This window comes from Leptidea sinapis, chromosome 27, assembly GCF_905404315.1.
Source record: "Leptidea sinapis chromosome 27, ilLepSina1.1, whole genome shotgun sequence".
NCBI classification, from domain to species: Eukaryota; Metazoa; Arthropoda; class Insecta; order Lepidoptera; family Pieridae; genus Leptidea; species Leptidea sinapis.
This window is the reverse complement of record NC_066291.1, coordinates 11,535,554-11,548,772: the sequence shown is the minus strand read 5'-3', so window position 1 is coordinate 11,548,772 and position 13,219 is coordinate 11,535,554. Positions and strand designations below refer to the sequence as shown.

Here is a 13,219-nt window from a genome sequence, read left to right as displayed (position 1 = left end):
GGGAGCATTGGATTATGTCCACTTTTTTTATTCTTCAAGACTTAAATAGGCAAGGCCGAGTATACGATACAGTCTAGTTAGATTTCTCATCTTCAGTAACATGGTGTTGAACGATATTGCCGTCTGTGGTGACATATATTAAGTAGTGTTGTGTATCATGATATACACGAGAGCACCTCGAGTGACGGCTGTGCGGTCAGCCCCGGTCGCCCCCGGGTCGGCCGCGCTCCGCTCGCCTGCCGAGGGCCGACCGACGCGGCGGCGACGACCGCCTACCGACTCAGCGGCGACCGGTCGCCCGTCGCCCTTGCCGCCTGCCGCTTGCCTCATTCCGTTGACGACGCTCTCGCGAACCGCACACGAGCGCTCTGCAGCGAGTGCTCACCCGGCCCTCCCCGCGCCCGCACCCTCCCGCGCCTCTCGTCAAGTCGTCACGAACGTATAACATATCCCAACAATTGTTTTGTTGCAGCGGACTTCTCGACTGATGTCCTCGTCACCGCGCGCACACGTTGGCGAGCTTGCGACCCTCGTGCGCTCTGTCGAAGCGCGATTCCTAGGCGATGCATCCTCTGAGGCCTCTGCTGAAAACGCCGAGGACTTTGAACTCGAAGATTGTAAGATAAGACGGAACTATTGTTGCACCAAGTGCAAGTTCTATACGCAGAACCCGAGGGCTTATCTCTATCACACTCGCGACGTTCACTTTGAGAAGTTTAAAATTCATGAATGTCCTCATTGCGTCTACGCTTCTAGGCATCAGCAAAAACTCTCGAGGCACATAAGACTCATTCACGATACGTCTGCGGATCTAAAGATTGAAGCCAACGTACCGGACAGGGTGAAATTTGATAATGCGGACGAAATGTTGGACGAAGTCGATTACATTGATGAAAATATGCCAATCGATGTACTGAGTTACCACGACGTCAAGGTCGAAGGTGTTGAGTTGAACAATGATGACAACTCAAACGGTGAAGTGAATCCGAAGGGAAAATTTTACACCTGCAATAAGTGTAATTACGTGACACATTTAAAAGCGAGATATGCAAAACATTTGAGCAATCATTCCTTGCCAATGATTAAGTGTACCGTGTGTGACTTCCGTACGCCATATAAGTGGAGTTTGGATCGCCACATGAAAAATCACGGTGGGAAGGGGAATTTTCGTTGCGCTGTATGTAATTTTACGACGGACATCCGACAGAGTATGACAGTTCACGAGGTGAATCATCACACGCCGTCCGTAGGAAATCGGGGGTCGATTCGATGTCGTTATAAAGTGGGCGGCACTAATTTGAACGATTTGGACAGCGCGGATGAGAACTCTCTGATTTTGAAGGAGGAAGAGAGTGACTCGCAATCGTCGCAGTGTGCTTCATTGGTAAGTGCCTGTAGGTGCTACTGTAGAAGTCGATAGGCTGGCGGATATTGGCGGTTTGTTGTAATCATTGTTGCGATTACGATCCACTGACACATCGGTACCTATAGAACACAGGCGCGCGGGGCTCTCGTTTGTATTTCAAAAATTTTGAGTTTTTATGACAGCCTTCAAGTACCTACTATTTCAATATTATTGTTTTTCTACCTTGTGCTACCTACTTTAATTTTTTTTTGAATTGTGTTAATTTTTACGTGATTAAATTTGTTTTTGAAGTGTATACTTCAGGCACGTTGAGGACTTTTAGAACAGCGAAATGGGGAAAGCACTCACCTCGCCTGACCGTCATGCGTTTGACAGTAAATTTAATCAAAACTATGTATTTCTTATCTAATTATATTTCGAAATTGTTAAATCTTTGGTGAAAATCGAAGTGATAAAATTTCACAAAATTATCATTAAATACTTTTTGCAATAATTAGGTAGGTATTGTTATACCAACAACTCATAAAAATAATCGTTATAAGTAGTTATAACTTTTTTTGTCTTACCTATTTAACTTTTTAGGGTTATTATTTATTCCTTTATCATTTTGAGTAATTCCTAACCGACACTTATTTTTTCTCTCGGTTTCTTCAGATCAAAATATTTATTAAATAGATATTTGTTAAGTAGTTAATTGCATCACTTTATTCTGAGGTTGCGTATAAAAAGTCACCAAGTTTGAAGTTTTGTGTAGGAATTTTACCTTTACCTTTAATTAATCCATTAAAACAATAAATAAAGACGCTACCGCATGGCTATGTATCTACTCGCGTATGAATATTATTGAATTAAACTATCTGTCACATAATTGAATAATTTAATCAACTTTTATTAATTCTGATTACCATGTAGATATCGTTGAGTACCGGTAATCGGGATTCTCCAATTAAAACCGCCGCTTTCTTGCCATTTTTTGTCCATCGGAGTTTACTCCACGTCAATTATAATTTCTAGAGCCCATTTATTATTAGTAACCAGAAGATATTTTTGTACCTCAATCAAAGTGTTTCTAGGTAAATTTATTTTTATGAAACAATCTGCTCTTAAAACAAGCTTGTACTAAACTATTATACCTACACACTTCTACACAGTTGGACTGGCGGAATGAATAAATGGATACACAGCCTTTGTGAAGAGTTGGCTTTGCATTCATTGTCTTCATATAAGTAATCCAATCGCTACCTACAAATCCGGATGGAACGATAACTGTTTCTTTTGTACGTTTTGTTTGAAAAACCTAGCACAGAGATACAACGCCCTGGAGCGTTTTTATTCTGTGAAAATTTTTAAGTTTTCCTGAGCAAATGCAGGCCAATTTGATACATAAGTAAAGTACTTGTCCGATTGGTATTTAGGTTAGATTTCGCTCGAACTGTTACAAATATCGTTATTTAATGACTTTTACTACGCGAAAATTAAATACTTTTCGTAATAATATAGGTAGCTACCTACCAGATTTAATGTGAATATACAGCTGTATATTCACATTAAATCTGTTAATATTATGAATACCACATCCTGGCAGGCGATCACTTCGGCAAGCATAACTAAATAGCAAAACTAAAGTGATTTGTTTAGTAATAACGAATATAAAATAAAAAGCTCACCGTAAGCTCCACGTCGGCGAAGACATTACATTCTGTTACGTGAGAGAGTGTGTGTTGAGAAGATTACTATAGAACCCAATAATTAATATGAATTTTTCCTTTTTCCAGGACATGGGAGTGGAATATAATGATAAAGACATGATTAACTGTAACAGCGATTCAAATGAAGCAACTACACCGGAGATGCAGTTACAATATAGTAACCAATCAGATGATTCAAAAAAGCATAGTAAAAAGGCACCGAGGCCAATACCTCAACTTATACCCTTGAGTTGTTCAACACCTAGCCAAAATAAACCTATGACAGGAGAGCCACCAGCAAAAAAATTTAAAGAAGATAATTCATTTGATACAGATACAATTAAACAGAAATATTCATCATTGGACATATCTATAACATCGTATATACCAAAGGAGTCAACAAACCGTAAGAAAAATGAATCATTTTTTGACAGGCTTAAAGAAAGAATATTAACAGAAACTGGAGAAGAAGGATCTTTAAAATGTAAAAAATGTGGATTTGAAAGCAAATGTTTATCAGAATATTCAGTTCATGAGAAAAACTGCATGTCACAATGTAGCCGATCTAATACATTGCCATCCACATTAGGATCAACGCGTTGTCAGAACTGTAGACACCGATGTAAATCCAGCGCTGATCTCGTAGTACATTTAAAATCGTGTATAAAATCGGATCCAGAAGCACAAGTGGTGGAATCGCAAAAATGTAATGGAGATAAAACTACGATAACACTAATAGATAAAGATGTGGGTCCACATCCGATGGAAAACGTTGTATTTGTTTGGAATAATATTAACAGAGAAGAAAACAAATTTGATACTCCTCTTGATATAAATATCACTGATGATTCCACACTTCCTGAAAGTAAGCTTTTTGATTCTGAAATTGTTGATGATGGAGATGGTATGAATTTGTCACCAAGTCAAGCCGTTGGTAAAAAAGTTTTCAAGTGTCCGCATTGTTTATTTTGGGCATCAACTGCATCAAGATTCCATGTTCACATAGTGGCTCATTTGAATAGAAAACCTTTTGAATGCTCTTTGTGCAAATATAAATCCAATTGGCGTTGGGATATCACCAAGCATATTAAATTAAAGTCAGCTAGAGATCCTGAACACGCCGAAGCTAAAGTTCTTATGACAGACGAAACGGGAAGGCGTAATTATATTAAATATAATAAGTACTTAGCTGTGTCAATTTTAAACGATAAAGGAGAAAATGAATTTCATTACATCGACCCAAACGCACCAATGGATGCAAATTTGGATGAGGATACATTGCCTGATGCTGGAAATGATACAATGAACTATGATATCCCACTGAACTTACAAACACAGCAAAATTATAACAAAATAGATTTGGACATGAATACAAAAAAAGTGAAAAAGACGATATGGAAATGTAAAAAGTGCAATTACAAGTAAGTGTCGAATTATAATTACTTTTTTCAATTCAAGACGTTGTACTGAAAACTAGCTAAGCGAGCGTAGCGTACCGCGATACGATCACGATCACATCGCACTGCGCCCATAGACCTTAAATTAAGATGGAATGTCTTATGTGCCTGCAATAAATGCAACGGCTGACTCAAATGTTCCTATTTTTGGACAATGAGCGTGCAAGTCGCCCGCAGCCTTCACTTCTTTATAATATAAGAACGTTGCCTAAATCTGGCTGCGGTAAGTACACGATTTTTAAAGATTGTTATGTCAAATCGATCTGGTAATATTAGTTAGTGATAAAAGAAGAAACTTTCTTGAAAACCGCACTTGGGTTGTATTTAGGTGAGAATAATGGTTGTCGCCAGAGAACTAATATCCGAGATTCAGACCGCATATATCTATATATCGCAGATATCTAAAATAGACCTTTAATACCTAGTAGACTCCGGATCTTTGAACTAAACTGACCCTGTATATTTGCAATGCAAACGATTCAGTAAACCTACTTAGGTGAGCGGGCATAGGGTAGTGAATTTTCGATTAGCCAGGTAATAAAAAACTAACTAACTAGGTAAACAATCACTTCTAGCTTTTGATTTTTCTTAAGTTAAAGTCTATATATTTTAATTATTTCTAATGTTCTATCTGAAAACGGTCACCCTTTATGAAGCGTCTCTAGGTTATATTGTCATAATAATGATAAAAGTTATAAAGTATTTTTAAACATGTTTACATAATATTTTTCTAGAGATTCATCCAAGGAAGCTCTCATAGAACATGTTCGAGAACATACTAAAGGGGATGACGGTTCAAGTGAGTTAAAATCAGAACTTAATAAGAAATTGGAAAATACTGTTGACCCTGCGGACTTAGCTTATCGGTGTGGGCATTGCAACCAATTATCTAACTGGAAACATGTTATACAAGTAAGTAAATTTCGCCAATTTTCATATGTAATAAGGACTAATTAAATGTCAGATTTTGAAAGTAATATCTATCATCTACCTACATTTTCTGCTAAATTTTGGTATGGAGATGCTTTAATGCTCTTAATGCATAAATAAGTAAATAATAAGGTTTAAAAGGCATTAATTTTCCCAAAATTGATTCCTTTAGAATTCTTTTTGATGTCTATTCTAAGACTTCCACCGCTTCGGAAACAAGGAAACAAATGACGCTGTGAGAGAGAAGAAGCGGCGCAAGGAACTCTTGCAGCATCCTTTTTCTGCGCTCTTTTTAATAATATATACAATTTTTTTGACCCTATAAAAATTTTAAGCATAAACTTACCGTAGCTTTTCTTTATTTACAGAGACACTGCCGTTTGAAACACGATGGCATTATAAATGTGATCACTACAGTAAAACCCAAATATGAACCAGGATCTACCAATGACATCGTTGGAGACATGTGTCCTAAATGTCCATTTAAATCCAATGAAAAAAGTTCACTTGTCTCGCATATGCAGAATCACCAACCATCGCGCCATTCTATATTTAAATGTTATTTTTGTCCTTATTTCGTAAAAGATGAGCAAGAATTAATACAACATCTTGTTTTACATGGGGTTAATGATCCCGAAGAATATATTTCTAAAGCAATGGGAAGTAAATCACCGCTTCCCGATCAAATTAACTCTCAATTCAGATTTAGCATATCGGCAACATTTAAGCGACATAAGTGTACGGAGTGTCCTTACGAAACAAATAGTAAATCTCAATTTATGTATCATGAACAATTTCATCGTCTGCCAGCAGATACGCCATACAAATGTCCAGAATGCAATTACAGTGTTTCGAAAAGGCATCTACTCCAACAACATTTACGAGTCCATGGTATATTTCCCAACAAGGAAGATGGAGATTTTGATCCAATTACGAACTCCAATGAATCAGAGATGACTAGCGAGGTGGACGAAATACCCTTTGTTTGGGTTTCCGCAAAAGATGAATTTCATAAAATGTACAAGTGTCGCTATTGCTCGTATGTTAATGCTAAAGAGTGTAAAATTCCAAATCACGAACAAATACATTGCATTGTTTTTGAAAACAGTGATATTACAATATTTAAATGTTTAGAGTGCAAATTTACGTGTGATAGTAAATCCAGATTAGCTGATCATTCCAAAACGCACGGGGAAATATACGGACGAATATATTGTCCGGTTGAATTTGATGTACCAGATGAAGAACAAATAGCCAAGTTGAGAAAAGTTCTCGAGAAAGACAAATTATGTTCGTCTGACGAAAGTTTAAAGGAGGACGCAGTGATAGGAGATACCAAAGAAATAAAAACAATGTATTTTTGTCAAAAGTGTCCAGCAAGATTCTTTTCCGAAAATGAATTAAGAATTCACGATAAATTTCATGACTTGATTTTCTTGCATAAATGTAAAAGTTGTGAATTTTCTGTGCCCCAAGAGAATGAACTGAATATGCATAATTGTGTTCACACAGATGAATACAACACCAAAACAAAAATGCTGAAATTTATGCATAAAATTAATTCAGTACATAAAGAGCCACGTACTCAATTAGTACACTGTCCAGTATCCTCTGAGGGTACTTGGGTGGTTGCTAATCCAGGTAAAAATTTTCAAATCGTCGAAAATAATCATAAAAGGCAAGGTGATCAAAAACATGGTCCCAAGCAGTATTACTGCAAAGAATGTCCTGCAAAATTCTTTAAAAGTTCTGCTTTAAATTACCATGCTGGGTTACATGGGGCAGAAGGTGACCATAAGTGCAAAAAGTGTAGTTATACTGTAAGGAATATCGGAAATCTTGCTAAACATGAACTTTTGCATGAAAAAGAAAGGAAGCCCTCAGGTTGTGAATATGATTCTGGGGATGATTTAGATTTTAAAAACATACCTTTATCAGGAACAGACTTATTTCAAAGAAAAACCGAAGCTCAAAAACGAGTTCTTACTGATAAGGATAAACTTGTAAAGCCGAATGATCACTTCCCACCTGTCTTACAAGCTGACCCACAATTTGGATACCTAATGCATGGAAACCCAGAGTTTATTTATCCAACATATTTAAAAAATGGCCGCCAAAAGGAAAAAAGATACAAATGCCATAAATGCCCATCTGCATTCGAGAAAAGAGAACAATACAAAATACATCTTTCACTTCATGGTTCTAAACAACGATACAAATGTGAAATTTGTGACTATTCAGTTAAATATTATGCTAACTATGTACAGCATATGCGAAAACATCAAATGAATGATGAAGCTCTGGCTGAAAGAAAAAAGGGTAGTAATGGATTAAATGAAACTGAACATCAAGAAAATAAACAAGGTATTAAAAGTGAAGCTGTTACACTTGCAATTAAAACCATGCCAAAGAGAGTGAAAAGTGATTTCCAGCAGTTTTCGATAAGTGATCAACAAACTCTTCGTTTATTACAACGAAGACGATCATTTACGAATAATGCTAATGAAACAAATGCAACTGACCCATCGCCAACAAAAGATAGAAAGTTGCTTTTGTGCATGTTATGTCCTTATACTAATCAACGTCAAGATGCGCTACAAAATCATTACAAGCGGCATGACGAATCGGATTCCTTTATAAGTGGAAATAATAAATGCTCATTTTGTGATTTAGTTGTAGTCCAATCTCATTTTCTAAGGGAACATCTTAAGACCCATTTTAATTATATGAAAAATATTTCACCAGAATGTTATGCTGCTAATGAAGGTGTAGGTTTCTCGTTTACTAAAGTGGATGAAGAAGATTGTAAGCCCACAGAGCTTAAACTTAAAACAAAAAATAACGGACTTTTGTGCAATGAGGATAAACTGTATGTGAAAATTGAAACAGGCGAATTTCACGTACAATCTTAGAAACAATGTCCAGTTTATATAATCTATATATGCCTATCTATTTAACTAGTTACTTATATACCTACTCATTTAAAAAATAAGTGGCTGAAATCGAAATTATTTGACAATTGTATAATATTTGGGTAGGCACGTTGAAAAACTAATGATGAATGAACCTATTTAAAGAATTATCCTATAATATAAGACTAGTTGGATAAATTTTTAAATAGGTACCTATACATTTCGTGTATATATATTTAAATTGGCATAATGTAATGCAATACCCTCAATGTGTATACTTACTCTATATTATGTGTAGGTAGTGAACACATTTTATGTGCGTTCATTGTATAGGTAATATCCTAAATAACATAACAATCATTAGGTTCCATAAGAACAAAGATTTTCAACATACCACAGACCATTATATGTACCTAATCCAGAACATTTTATACTCCAACTAAAGTACCTACTTCTATGCTACCTATTAAAAATAAAGAATTTTGAATGTAAGTATATACTGTAATAATAAAACTATTTTACTCACATATTTGCCAAAGTTGTGACTTGCCATATTAGGTTATTAATAACTACTTAGTTGGATCATTTGATACTTAATGTTTTTAAATTCTGGCCAGTAACATTTATATATAAATAGATACAATTTGTGTGTGATCGTACAGTTCAGGAAACTTTCACAGCCAAATCAAATAGCATAATGTATCAATATAATGATTACCAATAAATATTATGTATTATCAATAGGGGACCATTTGTTTCACCTGGCAATATATTGGTGTCATAATCATCTAAGGTATAATACTAGAAATGGTTTTTAGTTTAATGTAGGTACATGTATATAAATGTATTCTCAATATAGATAATAGATTATAATATGCACATGTTAAGTTAGTTGTTTGCATAGCTTTAAGAACTTAACTCTTTTGTTAGGTACTACTTCATACGATGTAGTGAATCAAAGGATCCATATTATTTTATGCTTAGATAATTTATATGTTTAGATAGACTGTGATAACGTGAGGCTGACAGTTAATATCTATTTTGAGCAATGCACACGCCCTAACACAAAGTGACATACAAATAGCTAGTGTAAGACATTGCTTGTCACATATACTAAAGTGTTAAACCAGGTGTGTTTCATCGGTTGTCTAGTAGCAAGAGGCTCTATCTAGACATATAAAATATCTGACATTTTATGTATACCCATTATAGTCTTGGCTTATTCGCCTGGAAGCCAGATTTAACATTGAAGGTAAATATCTAATTTCATGTGATTAGAATTGTGTGACTGTGATAGCTTTAGAATATTTTCTTTATTTGGTTGTCGAAATTATAGCTTTTGAGGTGTACATATATCAATTTTATTAGAATATTTTCCGTCGCTATTTATCCTAGCAAAACAATTTGCAGAAAATGTCTTAAGATAAAATGGGAGAATTAAGAATCTCAAAAACGAGGTCATATATTGAGTTGGCATACAAAATCATGCTATTTAGAAGAGTAATAAAGTATGTAACTTAGTAAAGTGTTAAAACATAAAGGAATTAGTGTTTTGTATGTAGGTACATTAAAAAAAAATTAGTATTTTGTTGACCATCACTTTTTTAAGACTAGCTATCTGTTACTCACCAATCATAATTAGTTTACATGATGTTTAAAGCTATTCTTTATATAGCTATTCTACATATATATAAGTTATATAAAGTTTTGTCAAGGAATGAGAATCAAATACATGCAGTATTTTAATTTAATTTATTTAAGTTATCTTCACTAAGCAGTCTACACTATGACCATTACAATATTAGACCAACATCATTTTATAGAGCTATTATATTATCTTAGTTTCAAAAGCGCAAATTTTTTGTTGCACTCTGCTAGTATCAAAATATGAAAGCCAAAAATATATGTATATTGATTGTGTCACTACAATTTTATTACCTTAGAATATTGTGCCGAGATACAGCAAGAAAATTATGAATTATGAGAAACCTCTAGACATGTAGTTATGAACTATAATAGCAAGTGGAACACACCTTATCTCTAAGCAGACAATAAAATGATGACATATTATAGATGTCAATATAGACTATTCCTTTAGTTATCCTTATTGTTTAGAGCATACTATGTGTAAATAAGAAAGTGTCTAAATAGTTTCAAATATAAAATGTAACTCGGTCCTAAAGGACACATTCCCTTTGTATTTTAAAATGTTCAAATATATGATTATAGTACTATGATGACTGTTTTATTTCATTAAAAAACCAAATTTTCTGATAAAAGTTAAAACACTTCAAACAACTTACTATAAGAGAATTAGTTTATTGAACTAATTAATACTTAACTACTAAAGACAAATCCATTGTCAATGACAGAAGTATGGTTATACAGTAATAATAATCATTTAAATAAATGTCACTGGGATACAACCATAATAAAACCTACACAAAATGTGTTACAATAAACAGTCTTAACAGAACTTCCAGCGATTGCCACACTCGTTGCAGAGGACAAATGTTGTCATTGGTTCATCGGAACTTCTAGTTTGTAGCTGGTTATATGTGCAATTCTTCTTCTTGCATTTACCACACTTTAACATTTCTGTTTTGGTACCCTGTACTGTTGCAAGTTGAGCATCATCAATGGCCTCTTTTATAAACTTCTCACGTAATTTCTTCATTTCATCACTGGCCATTTCTTCTGGTGTCATTTTTGCAAGTCGAGCAGCTGATATAACTCCATTTAAGAAATTGGTCCGTAGTGTTGTATTCTTACGATCTTTTAAATTTGATACCCGTGATCGGACTCTGTTCTTATATCTCATATCAGTATTTTTAAATTCAGCATAAATGCATTCTTCAAGTTCTTCAGCGAGCTCTTCAGGTGAACCGCAAGAGTTTGAGATATTTTCATCACATTTCAGTGCCTGAGAGAGTAATTCTCTGCACTTCAGTCTGACTGCATCTGTAGTGTTGGATTGTGGCGGAAAAGATGCTGGCAACTTCTTATCTTTTTCTTTATCATCCTTTTTTTCCTTATCCTTATTTGAATCTTTTTTTGGTTTTGATGAGCTGCTGGAATCTTTTGATGGAGTGCTTGGTGTAGAAAGGAACTTTTTCCAGTTCTTAATAAGTGTTTTGCATAAAGAAATTACTTCTTCATCTTTGCTTGATTTGCGCAGAGCATTCACTGTCATTCCAATGCGTGTTTTCGTTAAGACATCCAAATTAATTGCCATTGTTTGCAACGATTTCAAAAGATCTAATGCTTCTTCCTGACCCTATAACAAAATCGTAGATACTTCATATAATTAATCGTACTTCGATAAGATCATGCAGAATTTAATACGATTTACATTATTTACACATAAATAACTCAATAAGGCAAATTGTAAATATATTTAATAAACAAGCGTAGATTTTGTTGGTTCTAACTAATCAATTATTGTCTATATTATCGAACCAAACCATACGTACCGTGCCATCATCAGATGTCATTTTAGTTAATTTCTTTTGTATTTTCATCACATCTTCCTGCACGCTCATTTTGCATAGATTGTAATGTAAACAATGTAAATTCCCGCCTATTTCACTAAACAATTCGAAGTTAATTTAGTAAATCGTCCACCATACCAGTTGTTCATAGACTAAGAAGTTTCAAGTTTCAACACAGCGTGTCAGCGCACACTTGACAGCAGCCGTGAGCCGGCACGCGCATTGCGCGCGCCGTACAACGCTGACTTGACATTCTGGTGCCACAGACGGCAATACGACTATAATTCGAGTTAATTCGCAACTTATGTCAAAAGGGCTACTTACAATCATTATTCATTTTACTCCTGTGTCAGGTAGTCTGTAAGTTCATAGTACGGTTTGTTACCTATACCAACGGCTGGAATTATAGAAATTTTGGTCAACCAACCAACAATACCACCATGATCTGCTATTAAAATGAATACCTACCCTTCACTAATTTAATTTTGTTATTTACAATTTAAAAAATTTTTGAGAACGCAAGATTAACATAAGAGATTTGATTTATGCATTCGCATTATGTCCCTGATATGTTCTCGTATATCGTAACCTCTTTAGAGTAAATATATTCCATTACAATTAAAATCTAGCAGGCAACCCAGCTGGAACTGTGTACGGAGAGACGGTAATATACCTACTAATATGTAGTGAATAGTCATCTTTAGAAATCCATCAAAACAAATGGAAGTTTTTGAAGTAATACTTCTTTAGGCGTGACTTGGGATTAGCTCAGAAGTTTTTACCGAGTACCGAGCGCTACTTCCATCACAAAAAAAAAATCAATGAAACAATTTTTTTACCATTAAAATTTAATAGTTTTAAATAAATTGATCTGTATTTTTTTATATCCCCAAGTGTATTTGTTTATTTATTTGGTACTTACTTTTCTAATAAATAATAAAAATAAGTTTTCAGAAATTTTCTGACGTTTGCAGCATTTGTTAACTTTTTTTTGGTTTCTAGTCTATTATTAGGATAGGCAAAGGTTCGAGCCCATACTGCCATACCATGCAATTACAACCTTTGAATCTGCCAAAAATAATCGAACCTTCAATTTCTTATTCTAAATTAGTTTCTTACCTGATGTGCTAATTATGATATACTATTGACTATTATATTACTGTGTAACATAAATATTTATATGTATTTGTTTTTGAAAATAATAATCAGTTAAGATATGGGCTGTGGTAATCACTTGCCATCAGGGTGACACGATTGCGCATTTTCCTCCAATTCTATTTAGTCAAAAATTATTGACAAATGACAACACAACAAGACTCAGTTCTGCCACATATGAACTTGCATCCCGTGCCACTAAATAAATTAAAAAAATAGT

General features: G+C 34.6%; 2 protein-coding genes across 4 annotated transcripts in view; one reads left to right on the top strand and one right to left on the bottom strand.

The window, feature by feature from the left end:
* LOC126972623 (zinc finger protein Xfin-like) overlaps positions 1-10,590 on the top strand; it is a 52,569-nt gene extending 41,979 nt beyond the window's left edge. Inside the window, exons 2-5 of one of the 3 annotated variants that reach the window (XM_050819469.1) lie at positions 473-1,384; positions 3,142-4,475; positions 5,246-5,423; positions 5,810-10,590. In XM_050819469.1, the coding sequence (XP_050675426.1) occupies positions 488-1,384; positions 3,142-4,475; positions 5,246-5,423; positions 5,810-8,353 (4,953 nt within the window). In that variant the 5' untranslated portion in view covers positions 473-487 and the 3' untranslated portion in view covers positions 8,354-10,590. Of the gene's footprint in view, positions 1-388; positions 1,385-3,141; positions 4,476-5,245; positions 5,424-5,809 lie in introns of those variants that run through there. The other 2 variants (XM_050819468.1, XM_050819470.1) reach the window with 2 other exon arrangements.
* LOC126972655 (transcription elongation factor S-II) lies at positions 10,091-12,069 on the bottom strand. Its single transcript, XM_050819538.1, has 2 exons — positions 11,827-12,069; positions 10,091-11,630 (listed from the first exon to the last, which is right to left on the bottom strand). The coding sequence occupies exons 1-2, from the start codon at positions 11,893-11,895 to the stop codon at positions 10,821-10,823; spliced, it is 879 nt and encodes a 292-aa protein (XP_050675495.1). The 5' UTR covers positions 11,896-12,069; the 3' UTR covers positions 10,091-10,820.
* Between the last annotated feature and the right edge of the window lie 1,150 nt (positions 12,070-13,219).